This window comes from Trachemys scripta, chromosome 10 (assembly GCF_013100865.1).
Source record: "Trachemys scripta elegans isolate TJP31775 chromosome 10, CAS_Tse_1.0, whole genome shotgun sequence".
NCBI lineage: Eukaryota > Metazoa > Chordata > Testudines > Emydidae > Trachemys > Trachemys scripta.
In genome coordinates, this window is record NC_048307.1 from 32419727 (window position 1) to 32443482 (window position 23756).

Here is a 23756-nt window from a genome sequence, read left to right on the forward strand (position 1 = left end):
TAGTTATTCTGAAAGCAGTGCAGCGCCTATGGCTGTGGGGTGTGGGTGGGGGAGCTGCTGTAAATAAGCAGGGGCTGCTCTGATACTTGGCCTCAAATTCAGAAAGCACAACTCCACCAGGAGCAGCAAAAGCCAGCTCCGGCTGGTAGCCGGACAGGCTAGTGCAGAAGGAGCCACTCTGAGAACAAGAAGTGGCCATGTGATCAGAAAGCCATCAGGGTTTGGAGATGGGAGGTCTATGTCCCAGAAGAGAGGCTAATCTTTACTTCTGGCAATGGGTTCCGGCTAACTCCCTTTCCACCCTTCCTAGAGGTCTCACTTGGAGGGCTGTATTTAATTAATTGGCTGTATTGGTCTGATGTTGTTCTTTTAGGTGCTACAATATTTCCTTTACATTTTCAAAAAGAGGAAAGCTGTATGAACAGCTACTAGAAAGTGTGTCTATGGGCTTTGGCATGTAACACTTGGGCTGTATCTCTGTGATGACTGAGGCAGGTTTGAGTATTATTTGCTGATTAACTAACAACAAGAAATATGTGATACAGTAAACACCGTGCTCGTATTATTCTTTATTTGTATTGTGGTCACACCTACAGGCCCCAAACCCACTGTGTTAGGTACTGTGTAAAAATATAACAAAGAGCCAGTTCCTATCCTGAAGAGCCTGCAATCCAAGCACTAATGGTGCTGTATCCTACCTTGACTAAATCCTCAAGCACCAGCTCTGAGCTGCAGGCTGTATGCCCTTTTTGATGCCACTGGATTCTGGGGTTGGGTGGGTGCCAGCCCAGCCCACCCCATAAAAAAGGGGCGCTCCCAGGGCTTCTATAATTTAGGCTGGGCTGCGATGGCTCCTAGGGGCCATTCCAGTAACTGAGATTAGCCAGTTTGCAGCATTGCTCCAGCCACACCTCTGATGCGCCCCTGTGCTGACATGGGGATGGCTCAGCCCTATGCTAGTGGAGGAGGGCCCTACACTAGCAGTATTCACTGCGGGTTAGCTTAGCTGACTTTCATGTGCAACGTAAAAGAACAGACCCTATGGTGCCTCAGGGTCTGCAGCTGGCTCCGGTCCATGTGAAAGTCAGCAGGGAGCATGGCACTGCAGTGCCCAAGGCTGGAGGTAACTTGACACACCCCGCTGCTCTCAACCCCACATACACGAGGGGCACCAGCCCTTCCTAACACCAACCCAGCACAGGGGAAATAAAGAGCAGTCTCTTACCAGCCCTCTGTGCATCCCCCACTCACATTATAGCATGGTTCTGGCCCTTTGAGCACTGCCCCCCCAGGCATCAACCCACACACTCCTCTCCCCCAGGTGTACCTGGCCCACGACTCCCTCTCCCCTGGGCACCAGCCCCTCCTCCTTCTCCCCTTCCCAGGCAATGGCCCCACACACCCTCTCCACCAGCCCTACACACCTCCTCTCTCCGGGTACGACCCCACAAACTCTTCCCCTGGCCCCGCCCCTCTCGGGCGCCCCGCGCGGCGCGGCCAGCAGGTGGCGCTGTGGGCGGATGGCCGCGCACCATCCCCCTTTTTGGCCGGGCCGGGCCGCCGTGTCGCCCGCCCGCGTTGCGCCGCCCCGGGCCGCGGAAGGCCCCGCCGCTTCCCCTCGCCTCAGCCCGGCCCCGCCGCGGAGGCCGCCCGGATATGCCCGCCTGAGCGGGCCCGGCAGGAGGTACGGCTGGGAGCTGGTGCGCGCTCAGCTAGTCCCGGACCGAGCCCCACAGCCGCGCGGGCCTCTGGGGCCGGGCCTGGGGCGGCCTCGTGGCTTCCCGGGAGCTGCTAATAGCCTCGACGGGGGAGGGGCACCTGGGGGGAAGGGGATTTGGGGGCAGAGGATGGGGGAGGGGCACCTGGGGTCCGGGGTGAGGAGGAGATTTGGGGGGAGGGGACGGAGAGAGGATGGGGGAGAGGCACCTGGGGGCCGGGGTAAGGAGGAGATATGGGGGGAGGGGACGGAGAGAGGATGGGGGAGAGGCACCTGGGGGCCGGGGTAAGGAGGAGATATGGGGGGAGGGGATTTCGGAGGCCTGGGTATAGGGAGGGGGCACCTACGGGACAGCAGGTTTCGTGCCTGTTCTCCTAACGTGGGGGCATCACACACCCATGACCTGGGCCTGTAACTGTGCCCAGCAAGCGCAATGCTGCTCTACCTTGCCTTAGCCTCCTACCCCTAGCTGGAGAGACACTGCTGTGCTTGGCATCCCAGTAGGGAATCTGAAGCAGGGCAGGGGTGGCACAGAAACATTACAGGGTTTTTGACATGATTGGCCCTGGCAGTGGCGGGGGGCAATGCCAGCACTTTCTGCAGTATCTGAGTTTTCATTTACCAGCAAGGTCCCTAGCCCTTGCAGTTGCCCAGAAAACTTTTCCAATGGGGCCTGTGTGTAACTGGCACTTTGATGTCATCTTGAGTCTGCAGACAGGGCTCCTGGCCTGGCCTGCTCTTGGGAGGTTTGCAGAGCTGCCCAGACTGAAACTAACATGACTGATCAGTTTCACGGTGGCTCTCTAGAACTTTGTAGCAGTGAAATTCAAGAACCAGGTATATTTCACTCCAAAGCAGTTTGTGAAAGTGCTGGGCTGCAGAAGGAGATCTGGAGCCACTGGTCCTGGTCTTCTCCCCCACACACAGAGACTTCAGGCTGCTAGGTGTCTGATAAATTTTTCGAGTGGAACCACTGTTGCAGATATACATAGGGTCACATTTTTGTGCTGCCCTAGGTTAGTTTTCAATGAAGGTTTTTTTCTCATCCCATTCCACAAATTGGCTGTATTCGAGGCACATATATATCTATGTGCTGCCTCTGTGCTGTGATCCTGACTTTGTGACAGCAGTTCATTCTACATCCTTCAGGGATTGCTCATTGTTTTCCCAAGCGTCCTAAGCATATTCAGGAGCCAGTGCCATTAATGCTTTCAGTATGAGAAACACTTTTGTGTTTCTTGGCTTTGCTTGTTTACTCAAATAAAAGTAGAATGAGGTGTGGGCCAAAGAAAACTGAAATCAAAGGCTTTTTGGGAAAGGGTGACAGACCCCTGTCGTCTAAGTCCCAGCTGTTCTGCTCAAGAGTCCCTACATGCAAATACAAGAGAACTAGCACATAAAAAGCAGAAGCCTCTCATTTTCTTGTGTCGGGGACTTTTTAACCCAGACGGCAAGGTTCGTTGTCTGACCGCAGAGTGAGCCTAACACTTGAGGCAGAAGAACTGAGACAGATGCAATTGTTGTTGATATTGAGGTTTACTCATCACTTTTTTGTCTCTCTTCTTGCAGGAGCACAATGAGTGACATTCGCCATTCCCTGCTCCGCCGGGATGCCCTGAGTGCTGCCAAAGAAGTGCTGTATCACTTGGACATCTACTTCAGCAGTCAGCTCCAAAATGCACCTCTTCCCATTGTGGACAAAGGCCCAATTGAGTTGCTGGAAGAATTCATATTTCAGGTTCCCAAAGAGCGCAACTCCCAGCCTAAAGTAGGTAACAGGTCCTGTGAGCAAAAATACAACTGCATTTGAATTGTCCGGTAATGTTTTGATGTTGTCTTGTACTTACAATCTAGGCCCTGTTCCTGCAATCAAATCTACACAGCTGGAATCTTGTATCTCTGTAGAGCCCCACTGATTAAATTGGGGCTACATGTAGGTGTAAGGGTCCACCCATGTAGATCTGGGTGCTAGATCAGGGCCTAGAAACATAATAGGCACTGGAAGAACCAGGGAAAGGAGTCACTTTTAGACCTTCTTTTTAATTTTTGGTTTAGTTTCTTTGGGAGTTCTCTTGGGTCCCTCTTTAGACTTTATCCTTTGCCTTGACAACAAGTTCCATGCAATTACCCTGCAAATAATATGATTAATAAACTTTCTAGCTTGATAAGTAAATGTAATGTTTGTCTCAGAACCAAGCATTTGCACACTGTACCAGAGAGGATGCAAGAACTGAAAGGTGATAAGGCAGGCTACACATGTGATACTGGGCCAGAATTTCTGCTACTGCTCAGAAGCCCTCAGACTCCACTGCTGCTGTTTGATCTTTCAGACAAGGAATTTATATGGTCCCTGAAATTGCTGGTTAGTGTGTGTACCCTGTTCTACAGGCAGTTCATGGAGAAGTATGGCCAGGCTTGCCCACGAGCAGAAGATTGAAGTGTGATGGGGAAGGGAGAAAGAGGCATATTCTTATAATGCTTCCTTTTGTTTCTGGACATGCTACATTGGGATTTACTCTGTTATTTTCTGGCTTTGTTTTTTAGAGGTTGAATTCTCTTCAGGAGCTTCAACTCCTTGAGATCATGTGCAGTTATTTCCAAGAGCAAACCAAGGATTCAGTCCGGCAGATCATTTTCTCAGCCCTTTTCAGCCCTCAAGGAAACAAAGCAGATGACGGCAGGATGGTCTTGCTAGGAAAATTGGTTTCCATGGCAGTAGCTGTGTGCAGAGTTCCTGTTCTGGAATGTGCTGCATCGTGGCTGCAGGTAACGCTGGTGCATGGATAGTACAGTCCCTAAGAGCTGACTAGGTGAACATGGTGTGCAAGTGGGTGAACTGAAGAAAAGGGGCTGTCTAGTGGCCAAAACAGTGCAGGTTTAGTACTGAGAGGTGGGCTCTAGAATTCAGCTCACAGAACTCATACCTGCAGTGCAACCGTCGTGGACCCTCCAATTGCAGACTCCCATGCAGCTTAGGAAAGTCGACAGGGCAGTGCAGCGAGGGACATTCTCCCTACTAAAAAGCAACAGAGAGTCCTGTGGCACCTTTAAGACTAACAGATGTTTTGGAGCATAAGCTTTCATGGGTGAATACCCACTTTGTCAGACGCATGTAATGGAAATTTCCAGAGGCAGGTATAAATATGCAGGCAGGAATCAGTCTGGAGATAACGAGGTTAATTCAATCAGGGAGGGTGAGGTCCTCTGCTAGCAGTTGAGGTGTGAACACCCAGGGAGGAAAAACTGTTTCTGTAGTTGGCTAGCCATTCACAGTCTTTGTTTAATCCTCATCTGATGGTGTCAAATTTGCAAATGAACTGAAGCTCAGCAGTTTCTCTTTGGAATCTGGTCCTGAAGTTTTTTTTGCTGTAAGATGGCTACCTTTACATCTGCTATTGTGTGGCCAGGGAGGTTGAAGTGTTCTACAGGTTTTTGTATATTGCCATTCCTGATATCTGACTTGTGTCCATTTATACCTGCCTCTGGAAATTTCCATTACATGCGTCTGACGAAGTGGGTATTCACCCACGAAAGCCTTTGCTCCAATACATCTGTTAGTCTTAAAGATGCCACAGGACTCTCTGTTGCTTTTTACAGATCCAGACTAACACGGTTACCCCTCTGATACTATTCTCCCTATTGAGGTCTATGCCAGGCAAAACTTCGTGGCTCTCGAAGCCTCTCAAGGTCTCATGCCCCTGCTCCTGTGGATTTCTTAATGTCTGCCTTAGGGGAGCCCCACCTTGATGTGCCTCCTAAGGTCCACAGGAGTGAGCTTTCATTCCCGCACCCTTCAGGAGATGTGCAGAAGCAGGCTGTTCTGCAGACAGGGAGATGGGAGGAGTGGAGAAGGGCAGCAGAGGGGAATCCCCCCACTTCCCTAAGATCTGCAGTGTAACTGTTTCTCCATATTGGTCTCCTAAAGGCTGCAGGAACAGGAAGGGGTGTAATGTGGGTGGCAGGAGACTTTGAGAGGGTGGCTTATTGTGGTGCACTGCCTCCTTCAGATCACTTAAGTACATAAAGGTTTCCATGTTAAAAACTTGGTGCTTAAAAGACATTGCAGGGATGGTGCTGGCCTGGTGAACTGGCCTCATATTTCTCACGTGCCTCCCACTCACTCATTTCCTGAGAACCTTAGGCAGGGAAGCCCTGATCCTGATCCCCTTCTGAAATCCCTGGGAGCATGGCTTTCTTCCTCTGGGCCAGGTGGTCTTCAGAATCAGGAGGAGTGTCAAGTGAGGGACTGTGGTTAAGAGGACAGCAGTGGACAGAGGACACTGCTGTACTCAGTTCATAAAAGTAGAAGACTTTCATGCGAAGAGCAAAGGTTAGCGTGGTGATTAAACATCATGCTCGGTATCAGATATGTGTAACTTTGGCCAGCTGTAGAAATTCTTGCGAAGGTTTTTACCATTCAGTTACTGACTTGTACCCTAGACCTTAAATATTTTTTGTCTGGGAATGGTCAGTTTACAGATCGATCTTTCATACAGTAACGAACGAGCAAACATTTTTAGAAAATAGGGCAGCATAATAGTTGAAATAAAAAAAACCTGGCAGGGCGATATGGGCAGGTGTAGTGTCTGAAACACCTTTTAAATCGTGTTTGACTAGAATAGATAGTAGATTTCAAGTTGATAGTGTTTCTTTAATATTGTTTTTTTGGCACAGAATTATTATTATAGTCTACTGCAGTAAAGCTAAAAAGTGGCTTATAGATGGGTTTGTAATAATTGACGGTCATGGTAAAAAATGATTGTCTTGTTCCAAAATGGTGTTTGTATCCATTTTAATGACGTTACCCTCCCTTTCATGTAACAGAGCCTTAGTGAAAAATTCTGCATCTCCCCATGGGCTGGGCTCTGCAAAATTTCTTATGTCCTGGTTTGACGTACTTGTCACCACTTGGTACTGCAAATCTCTTTCAGCGAACACCTGCAATCTACTCTGTGAGGTTAGCCCGTGCCTTAGTGGATGACTACTGCTGTTTGGTGCCAGGTTCCATTCAGACATTGAAACAAATATTCAGCGCCAGTCCTCGCTTCTGCTGCCAGTTTATAACGTCGGTTACCGCACTCTACGACCTTTCTTCAGGTAAACTGCAAATAGGCAGCATTCTCTTCTCAAAACAAATGCAGCAGTGCCCGCTGGCTGTTATGGGCATGTTTGTGTTCTCAGCTACCTATTGGCATTTTAATGGCATTCAGCACCATAGTTTTGCTAGACACGGTGCTGGGTGCAGCACTTATCCTTTGGTGTGGGTGGGAAGCTGAGACGTACAACGCAATGATGAGTGACCTCAGTCCAGTTTGTAATAGACAACTGTCCATGTAACGATTGGCCCTGTTGTTGACGGTTTTGATGAAGGGCAAGGAATGAAGGGGTCTTCTTGAACTAGGTTCAGATGTGGTTACAAAGCCAGTGAAGGGACTAGAGCTGGTGGTAATTTGACCCAGACTTTCTGGAGTAAGGGTATCTGACTAGCATTCTGAAGGTTAGAGAGCTGGGATTTAGGAAGACAATAAAAGAAGAATTGCAGTAGTTGTGATAGGAAGAGAGTGATGCATGAATAAAGATTTTAGCAGAGGCTGGGCCCAGACTTACGGATGAAGGAGAGGGGGAGGAGAATGAAATTGCTGTCCCTATGCCAGAGAAGGGGACTTGCTGAGCAGTGTCTCATATTTTTTTCCAGATGATCTCATCCCCCCTTCGGACTTGCTCGAGATGGTTGTCTCTTGGATCTTTGAGGACCCCCGTTTGATACTCATCACCTTTTTAAACACTCCTATTGCAGCCAACCTGCCAATAGGATTTTTAGAGCTCACCCCCCTCACTGGACTGATCCGCTGGTGTGTGAAGGCCCCCTTGGCTTACAAAAGAAAAAGGAAGGCCTCTCTCTCAAATGGCCACCTCACCAATAAAATTGCCAAGGACTCAACCACTGGAGCTGACAAAGACTGCCACCTGCTGTATTCCAAACTGCATCTAAGCGTCCTACAGGTTCTCATGATGCTTCAGGGGCACTTAACAGAGAAGAACCTATATGGCCGACTGGGTCTAGTGCCCTTTGACCACGTGGTTCCACTTGTTGAGGAAATTAACAGACTGTCTGACGAACTCAATCCACTCAATGCTTCCAAAGAGATTGAACTGGCTCTAGACAGATTGGCTCAGGCTCTGCAGGTGGCCATGGCATCAGGAGCATTGCTGTGCACTAGAGGTACGTTGCTGAAAGCAGCTTGTGAAGAGCCTGGCCTGAGATCACTTTTCTCCAATATGTGGGTAGGCTATCCCTGGGTGAGGGAGGGATAATACATGGGTAAATGCATTAACAGAAGAAATATTCCACCAGTCTTAGGAAATAAGAGATTGTTAGAGCTACAAGCTGGGTGTAGCAAACAGCTCAGGACAGAGAGTAAGAAAGGAAAGACCATTGATGAAAATAAGGGCTATGGAATATTAAGAAAGCTTATTGCTTTGGGGATTTGGGAGGGAATATTCTATTCATACTTGCACCATTGCTGCCAGGCTGTGTTGATGGTTTGTAGTTTGTTTTTTGACATGGGAGTATGTTTGTCCTCTTCTGGACCCATAAACAGAGCCTGAATGGTACAGCTGACATCAAAACACTCCAGAGATGATGGGTCCGTGGCCTGATTTAGGTCCTACACAGTTAGATAATTATGGTTCCAGATACATGTCTTTAAACCCTGTTTCCTAAACTGGTTTAAAACTGTCAAATTAAAGAATTACAGTGTAGCTGTCCATAGTACATCCTTGCAGCATAGGTTAGAGAAGGATTCAGGCTATTATTCTCCTTTGAAAAATGATACAGTGAAAATCAGAGCGACAAGGCGAGTGAGGTAATCTCTTTTATTGATGAGAGAGACAAGCTTTCAAACTATACATGGCTTTTCGTTGGGTCTGTGAAAAGGAGTCAGAGTGTCACAGCTAAATACAAAGTGGAACAGATTGTTTAGCATAAGTAGTTAACATATTTCAAGGTGTGCAGTGGTGGTGTAGCCATATTGATCTCAGGATATTAGAGGGCTTACACAGAGCTCTTCTTCAGATCAGAAGAAGAGCTCTGTAAGTTCAAAAGATTGTCTCTCATATCAACAGAAGTTGGTCCAATAAAAGATATTACCTCACTCACCTTGTGTCTCATGTATTTCAAGGAACTGTTCAAGGTGAAGTGGCCCATTAGCACCCCTACAGTCATGAAGGGGAGTGGCTGGAATGGGAGGGTTAGGTGGGTTACAGATTGAATTTATGGCTCATTACAACAGTATGCCATTTTATGGGGAGGGGATGGCTGTGCGTGTGTAAATTTTGCCCCAATCACTCCAGGGTAAACTTGCCCTTTTACATACATTAAAAATGTGTGCTAGCCCTTCCAACACCCTGAAATGTGAAAGTCGATCCAGGTTCTTGTGAGCACGTGAATCACATATAATAAAGATTCTGCCCTGAGTTATATTGTACAGCCCATGCCTTCGAAGTATTAACTGAGGCAGAGGTCTGCACTTCAATTAGAAGTTAGTAAACAATTCTGATTCATGAGCCAGAGTAGAATCCAGTTTGCTGTTTGGCCGGTATATTGGTTCTGCAGTTTTTAAAAGAAGTCAAATCTTACTTTGCCATATCTGCAAAAAGAAGAACAGGAGTACTTGTGGCACCTTAGAGACTAACAAATTTATTAGAGCATAAGCTTTCGTGGACTACAGCCCACTTCTTCGGATGCATAAGAAGTGGGCTGTAGTCCACGAAAGTTTATGCTCTAATAAATTTGTTAGTCTCTAAGGTGCCACAAGTACTCCTGTTCTTCTTTTTGCAGATACAGACTAACACGGCTGCTACTCTGAAATTTGCCATATCTGACTCTGGGTACAGGGAGACAGTTTTTCATGAAATTTCAGAGTAGGAAAAAACACAGTTTGTGGCTCTGTGTAGGTGGGCCCATTTGACTGAAAAGAATTACCGGTTTGCTCCCAACACAATCTCTGGCAGGGCCACTGTTCTCTAAAGGAGCTCTGGGGAAGGACACATTTTCAGTTGTTTAAAAGGAAACGGCATCCTGTTTGTTCAACTCAGTGGTTTCTCTGCAATGGATGAGGGCCCATGAACTAGAGCATAGTGTATAAACATGAAATGGAGAATAATCCAGGTGGTGGTTTTAGCTGAAACATTTTTGAAGCCTACATTTCTAGTCTTTCATCATGAGAGAAGCAAGATTTGTTTGGGTGGGTTTTTTTTATGTCCCCTGGCCTGTAATTTTTAGTACTTTTTGCACAAGATGGTAAACTTATTTCATTAGCTAAGCATTTGGATCATTATAAATCTGAGGCCTGTTAAGGAATCTTGGTGAATTTATTAAAGAGACACCAACTTGAAAATCCAGTCAACTTCTAAAAGCTGTATTAAAAGTAGGGCAGGTGTAATAACTGGAACTAAAGTCCCCTTACCAATTTGTGTGGCCCAAAAATGTCTGAAAGACCCACACAAACAAAAAGTAAAAATGGCTGGTCAAGTGATTCAACCCAAATGCAGGGTCAGCCAATCATACCATTTTCTCAGAGCAAGCTTTATAACAGAACATCTGTTAACATAACACCAGAAATCTAACAAACCTTCCCCAGCTCAGGGCATCTCACCCAGACCCAAAGGTTCAGGGAACAGCCTTTGCTCCCTGAGGCGCCTGTGTGAACTTGGAACAACTCCTCTCAGCACCTGTTACACTGACTGTACACAGTATTATCAAGTGCACAAAGCCAACTCTAAATAAGGTTTTTCTCTAAGATTTTAGTTCTAGTAATCTTAGGTCTGTTTTGTAATAGTAGCAAGCCAAAACATGAGTTTTTTGTTTTTTTTTTAAAAGCTGTCCCTTTAAACTTCCTTATTTCCTAACTACTTACTTGGCCCATCTTGTGGGGGGATTGCTATACTAGAAGAGGAAGGGAATTCAGTATAAATAGCTGCTAATCACATTTTTGGGCATTCCGTTTTCTATGGAATTGGGAGGAATTTGTTTAAAGCAGCATTAAAAGGACCTCACGACTGTATGTTCTTTAGAGTAGGATTCTGGTTAAATTGGTTGGAAACTGTTTTCCCCAGTAGAGCCGGTGTCCCAGATTCCTTTACTGGAGTCTTTTAACACAAATCTTAAAATACTTCTTGAGGAGCGTTTCACCTCCAAGCCTGCTCGGCAGGGTGCAGCTTTCCTTGGTGGGTAAATGAAGCCGTGCACAGAGGAATGGGGCATATAAAGGTACAAACAGTGCCAGGACTGGTGTCCTACTCTCCAGGTAACAACTGGGGAAGAGGAAGGAAGGAGTAGCACACTTGTTTGTCAATAACAAACTTTGATACGACAACATAAAGTTCAGTTATAACGGGTGGGCAAACTTTTTGGCCCGAGGGCCACATCTGGGTATGGAAATTGTATAGCAGGCCATGAATGCTCATGAAATTGGTGGTTGGGGTGCGGGAGGGCTCCGGCTTGGGGTGCGGGCTCTGGATGGGGCTGGGGATGAGGGGTTGGGAGTGCAGGAGGGTGCTCTGGGCTGGGACTGAGGAGTTCAAAGGCCTTCCGAGGGAAACGGTGGGGGCGAGGGACCTGTCTGGTTTTAAGATTAAGTTAGATAAGTTTATGGAGGGAATGGTTTAATGGAAAAACATATTAGCCAAGGAATACCGAGCAATGGCAGGTAAATAGTATAATGGCTAACGAGGGTCAGGCTGGAGACTCTTGCCTACATGCTCGGGGATTTACTGATCGCCATATTTGGGGTCGGGAAGGAATTTTCCTCCAGGGTAGATTGGCTGAGGCCCTGGAGGTTTTTCGCTTTCCTCCGCAGCATGGGGCAGGGATCACTAGCAGGAGGGTTCTCTGCCAATTGAAATCACTAAAACACAGGATTTGGGGACTTCAACAGCAGAGTCAAGGGAAGGGGTAGGGACTGTTTTGTGGCCTGCAGCATGCAGGGGGTCAGACCAGATGATCATAATGGTCCCTTCTGACCTTAAAGTCTATGAGTCTATGGGAGGGGGATCAGGGCTGGGGCACGGGAGAGGGTCGGGTGGCAGGCTCTGGACAGTGCTTACCTCAAGAAGCTCCCAGAAATAGTGGCATGTCCCCCCTCCGGCTCCTATGCAGAGGTGCAGCCGGGCGGCTCTGTGCACTGCCTTGTCTGCAGGCGCTGCCCCTGCAGCTCCCATTGGCTGCAGTTCCCAGCCAATGGGAGCTGTGGGGGCAGCACTTGGGGCAGTGTGTGGAGCTCCCTGGCTGCCCATATGTTTAGGAGCCAGAGGGAGGACATGCCACTGCTTCTGGGAGCCGTGCGGAGTGGGGCAAGATCCTGACCCTGCTCCCCGGCTGGAGCACCGGAGCGGGACAAGCCCCGGACCCCCCTTCCTGGCGGGAGCTTGAGGGATGGATTAAAACATCTGGAGGGCTGGATGTAGCCCCTGGGCCATAGTTTGCCCACCCCTGAGTTATAATTAGAAAACCAGTTAGAAAGGGCTGCAAGCGGAGTTCTGATACAACAGTGGGAAAAAGCAGAGGCTGGTGCTTACGAAATGTAAGCGCCACTTTGCACTGGGCAATGATATTTCTGGTGTTGCCTACATCTTGGCTGCCTGTTTCCTGTGACTGTTATTGGAATCCCTTGAGAGTACAACTAGCCAATTTCTAGCCTTTGATAACGGGGATTTTGAAGATTTGCTCTTCCTTCTTGCCTGAACCATTCCCAAACATGTGTCTTCTATCTCAGCATGACCTGAAGCAGTCTAATACTTGATAAAGAGCTACTTTGAGTCTCCATTCCTTGTCTTGTCTTGCTCAGGATGGAGTATTGCATGATGGGACATGTAGTGTTCAGGCTTCCTATTTTTAACTCTACTTCTTGTTAAAGATGAGATGACCATAGCAGTCTTCCCTTATATGAATTGGGTGCTGCTCCCCTGGCTCTAGTTGAGTTGCCAATGTGGCTGCCCCAGTTGGGCAAAGTTCTATCTGTTTAATCCGCTGAGAATTTTGTGCTGGGGTTTGTCTGCCTTGCAACAGATGTGAATTTCTGTCCATTTAACTTAAATATAAGGCAAGTGAGAGAATGCTCAACTGCAGGTGGATGATGTGCGAAATGGTTTGTGACATAAAAGTTACAGGAAAATGTTCTCTATACATATCTTATGCATGAAAGGATGAAATTTTGGGTCTCTACTAGTCATTTTATGAAATCTGACTAAAACTTCCCAGAATGAAGAGTAGAGGGGAAAAATCTTTTATTTTGCTTTATCCACACTGTTTGTTTTTCTATCCTCTTGAATTTCAGATGACTTGAGAACAGTGTGCGCTCGGCTACCACACAACAAGTAAGGGACCTTTCTAAACTTGTATTTATTTTAATGCATATTTCAAGGCATTTCTTACATGTTTGTTGAAGCAGACCTCTACCCTGAAGAGCTTATAATGTGAGTGTGGTTTTTTGGAAGGTGTGCTTTAGTCAAACACAAGTTGTGGGGATCAAAACAGGGGCAACTGCGTGAAATTTCACAGATTTATAGATTCCAAGGCCAGAAGGAACTTTGTGATCATGTTTAACACATGCCAGAGAGCTACCCCCAAAATAATTCTTAGAGCATATATTGTAGAAAAACATCCAATCTTGATCTAAAAATGGTCAGGGATGGAGAATCTGCCATGACCCTTGGTAAATTGTTCCAATGTTGAATTATCCGCACTGTGAAAAATTTAACATCTTGTTTCCAGACTAAACTCATCTAGCTTCAGCTTCCAGCCATTGGATTGTGTTATACCTTTCTCTGCTACATTGAAGAGCCCTTTGTTAAATATGTTTCTCATGTAGGTACTTGTAGATTGTGACAAGTCATCCCTTAACCTTCTCTTTGTTAAGCTAAATAGACACTCTCCAGGAGCTCAAACACTATAAGTAAGGCATGTTTTTCCTAATCCTTTAATCATTCTCATGGCTCTCCTCTGAACCCTCTCCAATTTAACATCCTTCTTGCATTTGCGAGCACCAGAACTGGACACCATATTCCAGCAGCAGTCACACCAGTGGTAAATTAACCTCTCTACTACTGGAGAGTCCCCTCTTTATGCATCCCAGGATGGCATTAGCTCTTTTGGCCACAGTGTCACAATGGTAGCTCATTTTCAGCTGATTATCTATCACGGCCCCAAATATCTTTGAATCATTACTTGGCAGGATAGAGTCCCCCATCCTGTAAGTATGGCCTACATTCTTTTGTTCGGAGATGTATGTATTTACATTTTGATATATTAAAACGCATATAGCTTGCTTGTGCCCAGTTTACCAAGCAATGTAGATTGTGCTGAATCACTGACCTATCCTCTTCGTTACTTACCACTCCCCAAATTTTTGGGTCATCTGCAAATGGTTCCAGGCCGTTGACAGAAATGTTAAGTAGCGTAGGGCAAAGAGCCCATTTCTGCAGGGGCCCACTGGAAACACACCTGTTCGATGATGATTCCCCGTTTACAACTACATTTTGAGACCTATCGGTGAGCTAGTTTTTCATCCATTTAATATGTGCCATATTAATTTTATAGTCAATTTTTTTTTAATCAGAATGTTGTGTGGTATCAAGTCAAATGCCTTAGAGAAGTCTTAAATATATTAGATCAACACTGTTACCGTTCTCAACCAACTTTATAATCTCTCTCTCTTATGTATTAAAAAAAAAAAAAAAAGAGTTTGACAGGATCTATTTTCCCTGAACAAGTGTTGATTTGTTGTATTAATTACATTACTGTCCTTTCATTCTTTGTTAATCGATTACTGTATCAGCTGCTCCATTATCTTGCCCAGGATACAAGTCCAGCTGTCAGACTTGTAATTACCTGGGTCATCCCATTTACCCTTTTTAAAAATTGGCACAACATTAGCTTTCTTCCAGTCCTCTGGAACTTCCTGGACTTATTTAAATCAACATTAATGGTCCAGCGAGCTCGTCAGGATGCTCTTTTAAAACTCTTGGATGCAAGTTAACTGGACCTGTTAGTTTAAAAATCTCTAACTTTACTAGCTTCTGTTTAATATCCTCCAGAGACTAGTGGATATTGGAGTGTTACCACCATATGATGAGATTATATCATCTATTTTTCCCCAAATACAGAACAGAAATATTTATTGAAGGCTTCTGCCTTTTCTGCATTATTACTGATAATTCTACCATTTCCATCTAGTAATGAACCAATACCATTTTCAGGATTCTTTTTGTTCCTAATACATTTTTTAAAAACTCTTTATTGTCCTTAACTCTGCAGGCCACAGATTTCTCCTTGTGTCCCATTGCTTCCCTTGTCATTTTTCCACAGTTCCTAACTTCTGATTTGTATTCATTACTATCAAGCTCCCCTTTTTTCCCTTTATTTTATATATATATATATATATATATATATATATATATATATATATATATTAATATTATAACTGCCTTCACGTCCCCTCTAAACCAGCATAGCCTTCTTCCTCAGTTGTGGAATTATGGCTTTTTGGGAATCTATTAAGTTCTTAAATGATTCCCAACTATAATTCAAGATAGTTTGACTTCTGGTATACAGGAAGTCATATTAAATGATCTAATTGTTCCTTCTGGCCTTAAAATATGTACAAATCCCCAAGCCAGGCAGACCCCATTAAAGTCAGTGAGGCTCCTCCACCGACACAGATCAGTTTGCAGGATGAGAGCCTGGATTAAGACAATTAGACTAACAAAACGGTGAAAGTGAAATGCAATTTTAAAAATTACCTCTGCCCCATCCCTAATTCCCACCTATTGTACTTAGACTCCATGCTTAACCGTGCTGTTTTTTGTTTCTTGTTATAACCGTTACTTATTTTCTATCTTTTTAATATTAGCCAAAATATTAAAACCTGGGTGTCTAAAGGTAGGCTTCTATATCTGAAAATCAGGCCATTTCTATTTAGGTTTCTAAGTGCGGATTTAGTCTAACTTTAGGCACCTGGGGTTGAAAATGTTGGCCTTAACATTTGCTTGTTTTTAAAAAGTGAACCCTTGCCGATTTTGGGTATTTAACCCTAGCTTATATAAACCGTTGACAGTCTCACTCCTTTTTATCATCCCTCTGAAACCTGAGCCCTCATCCTCTCTCCTGCAGCCTGGCTATAGAGCCTCACAGAGCATTGCCCTTTGGAGAGATGGTAACCAGAGCCCCCTCTTTCTTGACAAGCCAGCTGTTCAACCAGGATTACTGAAAATACTTAACTCTGTTGATTGTCATGGACAGTGCTCCTTTGAAAAATACCACTGTGCATGTACCTTGCACTATACACATCAATCTGCAGGATGTCATAAGCATAATTGCCACCTTCTCTCCCTAAAGCGCTTTCCAGTGTTTGAGCTTATGAATGTTGCTACGCATTGGCAAGGACTTTTTAGTGACTCTTGTCATGGAGCAGGCCTTCTGCCAAACTGCTCCTTGTTTGGACAATTTATTATTGGAGTAATACTTACATCTATCTGGATCTTCTTTTCACAGCCTACTCCAGCTGGTGATTTCAGGTCCAGTGCAACAAGCAACCCATGCTGCTTTGCCACCAGGATTTTATCCTCATATCCACACCCCTCCGCTGGGCTATCCTGCACATGCAGCACACCCTGCGTTGCCTGCGCATCCGGCTCATCCAGCACTCCCAGCCCATCCTGTGCAGACATTTATACCAGGCATGACTTTCCCATACAGGCCTATTCGCTAAAGAACCTAACTTAAACTGTACAATGTGCACCCATTTCCCCCTGACTGGGGAAGCCTTACAGAGGAAACCCAACATTTATGGAACCATATTTTCCTCTTTAATATTGTGTTGTGTAGTGTCTAAAAGATGGATTTTCTTCAGGAGTAGGGGAGAGGCAGATGCTAGGCTGCTCTAGCCCTAAACATGGACAATTTCTTATTAATCCATATTTATGGATGAAAGGAAAAAACAAGCCCTCTGGAATGTACGGGGTTTTTTAATATCAAATAACTCATCTAATGAGCAGTACCACTGTATTTCATGGTCTGGTGTTTCTCACGGGTACACATCTGTCTGACTCTAGTGAGACCAGCTACTTTCTTGCTCCTTCTCATTTGTGAAGGACAGAAGGAAAACCATACCCAGACTTGCAAGTTAGTCCCCTGCCCCTGTTCTTTCTCTTTGTAAACGTTTGTACCCATGCCAATAGAGTGTGTGTACACTGTATATTTTTGGTACTGCGAATGCTTGCTTCTGAAGCACAAGGTAGGGGAGGGTAGCACTTCCTCTGAGAGGAAACCACTAAAGAAAAGAGTGAGAAGTGATTGCTTGCCTCACTTCTATCTCTCAAATGGTGTTCAGCAAATCCAATTTTTATTAGGCCTGTGCTAGGAAGGAACTTCCTTTGCAATTGCAACATCCTTGGTTTTTTGGTAGGCCTCTGGAATATCCTTTTCACATGTTCAAATCAACAAATTTGTGAAATTTAGAGATCAAATCTGGTATCACTAACTAATGCCCGTTGGCAAAAACGGATCAACGGCTTACTGCAACAAATTAGTTACTGATGTTTAGCAGTTTAACCTTTTACTGCAATTAATTTGCAGCCACACAAAAAATACATACCAATATTGTTCCAGAGAAGGTAGGTTCCCAGTACCACAGGCTTTTAATTAGAAATGGTGTACTCTGTGGAAAAGTGTTCTAGTCAAGATAATATGTTTGTCTTCTATATTACTGCCGTGAAATATATAATGTATCCCCACTCAGAATTGGGTTGTTTTCTAGCACAGTGACAATAATGCAATTCTCTAAGCCCCTTTCATTGGCTTTAGGAGAAAGCAAGGGCATCCTTTTTCTAGGAGTCAATCACTTTATTTCTTTATACATATTTCAGATGTCATGCTAATGGACAGAGAGACATGTGGCAATAATAGTTATCCAATTACACATTAAAATCAAAGGACAAAGAGATGGAAGCTGGGGCTTGGCACTTGTAATTCTCTCAATAAATTACAACTGGAGAGTAATCCTGATGTTTGTCTACTTCTCTTTCCCTGGAAAGATAAAATTAATCACTTGGTAGAAGCTCCAACAAGATGAAAGGTCCTGAATCTAAGAACTACTGAGCATAAAGGAGTATGAAAAGTTATTTATCAATACTCATTGTACCATATCTCCTTTGAAAGGTTACTTGAAAGGGGGAAGTGGAGGTGATGATAATCCTGATGTGTAACACCCATGTTTATTTTGTTTTTACCTGTAGTTACTTGATTTTAAATTGTCTGCACCCTGTTTTCCAAAATTTGTGCTCAAGGATGGGCCTCCATTTTTTTTTTGTTTAATTAAAACTCTTGGATTTCTTTCTTGTTTTGTGTATCTGACCTATTTCAGACACTCAAATTAAAAACCTCACTTTAAAACTTTCCTATCATCATGGCTTTGAAGGAGTATAGTTTCAAATTAGATGGTGTCAGCAGACAATTAACCTACCAAATGAATGGGGACTTTTGTTATGGTGGAGGGACCATTAACCTCTACCTCTTGGTGATTTGGGTTTGAGAATGGGTGTCCTGGATATGCATAGCATGATGATGCATGCCTGGATTCCATGCTGCTGTCAAATGGTTCTAGAAGGAATTTAAATACTCTAGTTCAGCAGTTTTTAATGAGGGGTCTGGGGCACCCTGGGGGGGGGGCACGAACAGGTTTCAGGGGGCCATCAAATAAACCGGAGAGCAGGGCTGGCGTTAGACACAGTGGGGCCCAGGGCAGAAAGCTAAAATCTGAGCCTGGGACTGAAGCTGAAGACTGAGCAAGTTAGCTTCACGGGGGCCCACCGTGGTATGGCGCTCTGGGCAACTGCCCTGCTTGCTACCACCTATTGCCGGCCCTGGCTATTAATTTGCTAGATTTGCTGGAAAACAGTTGTGGCACAGGTTGGCAGTGGAATTCTTATAGCACTGTTGGGGGGACTCAAAAAGGAAAAGGTTGAGAACCCCTGCTCTAGTTCCTATGTTAAGCCAGTTGGCATGTCATATTTACACATCTCTTATGTCAGTGAAGTTTGTAGTAATTTTGTTGATGGTCTTCAACAAGTGTAGAATATCCAGTGATGCTCTCTCCATTCAAAACCAAAATGTGCATGATGGATTCTTGCTGTGTTTTGGGGACCATTCTGGCCAGTGGCTGAACTTTAAAAGGCAAAGTTTACTGTAGACGAAGTAGAATGGTGACAGCAGCTGCTCTCGCCATCAAACTGCATCTGGCACAGGAAGGGCTTACATCATCTTCTGTTTATGTAGTGATCTGCACAGTTTTTAGAAAAGCCAGCAAGATAGCTTACAGCAGCAGTGCTCAGTTTGTGCATGGTGACCCTTTTGTTATTAGCAGTCGTCCATAGTCATCTGCCCATTTGCTCACTCGTAATAGGATCCTGTCATTTGTCCCATACACCTCTGCACTGATCACCATAGAGCCACCTTTGAAGCACTATGGCTACTGGAGCAGAGGCTTATGGGGTGCAAATGGCTAGTAAAAGGTACGGTGACCAGACGTCCTGATTTTATCGGGGCTGTCCCGATATTTGCTTGTTTGTCCCGCGTCCCGACCGATGTTAGGTCGGGACATAGGACAAACAAGCAAATGCTCCGGAGTCTGGAAGTGCTCGCGCCCTCCCCCCCTGCCCCGACGCCATCCCCTCCTTCCCCCATTGGCTCCCTCCCCAAATCCCCGCCTCTTCCCCAGGCTCACCATTCCTCCTCCCTCCACTAGCGCTGGAGGGAGGCCCCGGAGATGCAGGGGGAGCACAGTGCCATGAGTAAGAGTCCGGCCTGGCAGGACTCAGTCGGGCGGTAGGGAGAGTAGGGGGGCGCAGGGGAACAGACGCGACTGGCCAGGGGCTGGGCGCAGCGTGCGCGCTGCTGGGTCCCCGCAGCAGGCCCGGGCGCCAGAGCCACAGCCGCCGAGTGTGGCCATCAGCCACTTCCTCCCCCCGCAGCAGTGGGAGCTGCAGCAGCGGCTGCTCCCGAGTTCCACTGCCCGGGGGGGAGAACAGCCACTGCCTGGCCCTGCGGGCCGCCCCCCTCCTCTCCCTACCGCCCGACTGAGTCCTGCCTGCTCGGGGCCAGGCCGGACTCTCATTCACAGCACCGTGCTCCCCCTGTGTCTCCCGGGCCTCCCTCCAGCACTTGAGGAGGAGGAGTGTTTTGGTTTTTTTTGTTTTTTGCCCCGCCCCCTGCTATTTGACCTGGGTGATCTGGTCACCCTAGTAAAAGAGTCTCTGTTGAAGTTAAAATGCACTGGCTTATCTCACTGCAAGAGTTTATGTATGTCAGCTTTGTGATTGTAATAATTTCTTCCAAGGTACATTTACAAAGTTCCAATAGCACAGCTCTTTCACCAGAGAAATTCTGTCAGGCTGTATTTTCCCAGTGCATGGGCATGAAGAGGAGATGTTAATCTTAAAATTCTAGATGAATGCATGATTTTGTCTCTGGACCTAGAGAGAAATCTGAATTATGTAAGAGCTACATTAAAGATGTATTTGGGCATAAGCCTTTGTGGGCAAAAACCCCCTTGAAAAAACACTCCCTTGAGCACTGCAAGTTTCAGCACTGTGAAGTGCCAGCGTAGACAGTGCACCAGTGCTGGTAGCTATTCTCTCCCTAGAGGTGGGGTTTTTATAGCGCTGGGAGCTGCAACTACACAAGCCACCTGCAGCAGCGCTTTAACGTTGCTAGTGAAGATGTGCCCAACATGATTTTTAGGTAAGTAAATATGGAAACAGCTTGTTGCCTGGTAAAAAGTCATGAGTTCATGCTGTGCAGCAGCGACTGATTCCTCATTTGAGAAGAAGTTGAGCTGAGGACAAGTGATTTTTTTTCTAAATTGGGCAAGGGGGGGAGGAAGGGATAGCTCAGTGGTTTGAGCATTGGCCTGCTAAACCCAGGGGTGTGAGTTCAATCCTTGAGGGGACCATTTAGGGATAGCTCCTGCTTTGAGCAGTGGGTGCACTAGATGACCTCCTTGAGGTCCCTTCCAACCCTGATATTCTATGATTTCGAATTACAGCTAGTTGCACTAAATGGGGCAGGAAGGAGAATCTACCACTAATCCTTCTAAATACACTCTGGCGGGGCCCTCGCCCAGGCGTGAGCTGCAGCCGCTTGGGGCCGGGCGCATTGCAGGGAGCGACTCCAAGGGCCGGGCACCCAGCGCTCCTGCCAGGGCCAGCTCCCGAACTAAGCACGTGGCAGCTCGGGGGGTGGAACCAGACACTGCTCAGGCCGGCCCCCCGGGGATAGGGGCAGAGCCTCGAGGCCAGTGCTGTAGCGGGACGGACACAGGCCTACAGCCGCCTCTGGCTGGCGGGGCGCCCACAGCACTGGCCTGACCCCTAGCCAACCCGAGCAGGCGGGCCTGAGAATGAGCTGGTACGCATGCGCAAACAGTTCCGGCTAGGACGGCGGTCCAGGTGTCACGTGGGGCCGGGGAGCCTATGGGGCGACGGCTTGCTGCGGAGTCGCCGGGAGGAGGTGTCTGGGCCTGTGGCCGCGGCTCCTGCTGGTTCCTCGGGGCGGCTCCGCAGCCTCCGCCGGCCCGGAATGTGCTGAGTGACGCCGCCGCGTTCCCGCCGCAGGCCGAGGCAGCCGCCGCCCCGCCCCGCCCGAGGTGAGTGAGGCGGAGCTGGAGCCCCGGCCGCTGGGACCGCTAGGCTCGGCCCTGCCTCAGCGAGCCTGAGGTCCGCCCCGGGGGTCGCTGCCCGGCCCCGAGCCCGTGCTCCCGCGGACCGCTGCGCCGCAGCCGCGCGTCCCTCGCCGCTCACACCCTCCGCCCTGCGGGGCAAGGGGCGGCCCGGAGCGCCGGGGTTTCGTGGCACCGCTTCCAAGCACTTAGTGGTTTGTCTGCACACGGAGCTCTCCCTGACCGACCTCGCGTCTTCTAGTGCCTTGCTCCTGTTCGGGGAGAGTGACGTCGTGTGGACACACGCCCTTAGTTTTGGTTCCAAATGTTTCTCTTGTGCTGTGGGAAGAGGTAAAGGAAGTGACTTCCGAATCATCTGTGGTGAAACAGTCCCATGTCTTCAGTGCCGGCCCTGGGATTTCTTGATTCCCTGCAGAGTCCCCTGTCAGACAGCTTTGTTCTTCTAGATTTTATCAAATCAGTGGTCTGATGCGGAGAATTCAAGGATCACACACTTCCTGGAATCTATTCCTCCTTTGATGTCACCATTTCATGGAAATTATTGCTGTAATTTGTAAGCTTTTTCTGGCAGCATTAACTAGCCTAGTCTAACTGGGACACTTGTTGCTGTGATACAAGTATCTTGGAATCTAGAGTTAATGGAAAGACTTGGGCTGATGAATGTGGGTCAGGTCTTTAGTGGTTTGAGACAGAAATGCCTGAGTTGTAATCCCAACTCGGTTACTGAGTCACTATGTAGCCCTGTGCAAATCACTTGTGGCCCAATTTTCAGAGGTGCTGAACACGTACAGCTCCCATTGACTGCAGTGGTCCAGTTCCTTAGAAAATCAAGCTAATTTCTGTGTGCCTTGCCTCATTTGTAAACTTGGTAATAATACTACTTCCCTGCCCTAGAGGGGTTTGTTTACTTAATGTTTGTGATAGTGGATGTGTTTTTTTTTTTTTTTTTACTTACCATGGTTCGGTTTCATAATTGATTAGCTATATGGTATGACATGAAAGTTTATGCCCAAATAAATGTGTTAGTCTCTTAAGGTGCCCCAAGGACTCCTAGTATTTTTTTATTTTTTTTTCTGACACAGGTTTCAGTGGTAGCTGTGTTAGTCTATCTGGTATGAGTGTGACAACTTAAATCCTTATTGTCTAATATAAACTTTAGTGTGAGAAATAGAAAAGATCCATAAATCAAGTTTAAAGGGAATTACACCTTGTCTCATGGCTAACTATTCAGGCAAAGAGGATGGAACTGATTTTAAACTAAGCATTTCCTACTGTTTCCTGTATAGTCACTCTTAAACATTGATTCCTGGTTGGAAGTACTGTTTGCTGCTCTAGACTACCAGGCTATACTTTGGTACCTGCTATAAGGTGCAACTTTATTTTACCTATAATATTGTGCTTTTAAAATTTACATTAGGCAGTACCTACAAGTTTTAAGGTATATTCTCATTCTGAAGGGCTCACACACCCCCACCCCCACCCCCCGGCCATATTGAGGTGAAGCAGTTTTATTTGTCTATTGTTTTTCAGTCTGAAGGATCTCATAGCATTTTACAATTTTTCAGACATTGCTGAGCCTGGGATTTGGGGTTGGAGTAGATCCCTCCACTGCATTTGTTCTGTTTTTTAGTATGATTGTATTTTAATATGGCAAATACACAGGTGCTTTTTGTATACATGTATACATATATGCAAGAATTTCACCCTCTACTGAAATGCAGCCATCTGGGGTACATTGCTGCATTTTTTTTAATGGTTCACAGCAATGCTACAACAGTTTAGGACTAGGGATGTAAAATATTAAATGGTTAACCAATAAGTATCAGTCTTACTGTTAATGTATTCAGTAAACCTTTAAAACAGATTGGTAAAATAATTTCATGACGTTGTAATACCTAATGCGCACATTAGAAACGCTGCAGCAGTACCATTTCAAAGTGTATGTGGAACTAGGTTCTGCATTGTTAGGACCATTGCTATGGAACTGATGTAACACTTCGGTAGCGTTAAACCTTCAAACAGCATCATGTAGGTTTATTGTGATTTTTGGTAACTACTTTTCCATTGTGAAGATGGAGCAATCAAAAAGGAGTAATGCCTACAATCATTTCACAAAAATAACAGAAGATGCAGTTAAATGTAAACTGTGTAAGACAGAGCTGAAGTATGCAAACTGCACTGGAGCAATGCTGAAGCATTTGAAGCTGAAACATCCCTCTGTTTCATGTGAAAAAGAAGGTAAAAAAATCAAACAACACTGACAGTGTTTGTTTCTGTCAGTTCAAGAAAATGCAACACCCAGTGTG

General features: G+C 46.1%; 2 protein-coding genes across 2 annotated transcripts in view; both read left to right on the plus strand.

The window, feature by feature from the left end:
• Positions 1-1554: 1554 nt before the first annotated feature.
• C10H7orf26 (chromosome 10 C7orf26 homolog) lies at positions 1555-18170 on the plus strand. Its single transcript, XM_034784286.1, has 7 exons — positions 1555-1684; positions 3287-3485; positions 4262-4483; positions 6649-6814; positions 7413-7940; positions 13054-13093; positions 16269-18170. Exons 2-7 carry the CDS (start codon positions 3294-3296, stop codon positions 16483-16485), a joined length of 1365 nt encoding a protein of 454 aa, XP_034640177.1. The 5' UTR covers positions 1555-1684; positions 3287-3293; the 3' UTR covers positions 16486-18170.
• A 3072-nt stretch (positions 18171-21242) lies between these two features.
• Positions 21243-23756, plus strand: part of NAA60 (N-alpha-acetyltransferase 60, NatF catalytic subunit) — a 39454-nt gene continuing 36940 nt past the window's right edge. The window contains exon 1 of the mRNA XM_034783385.1: positions 21243-21417. The gene's annotated coding sequence lies outside the window, so the exon portion shown is untranslated. The remainder of the gene's footprint in view (positions 21418-23756) is intronic.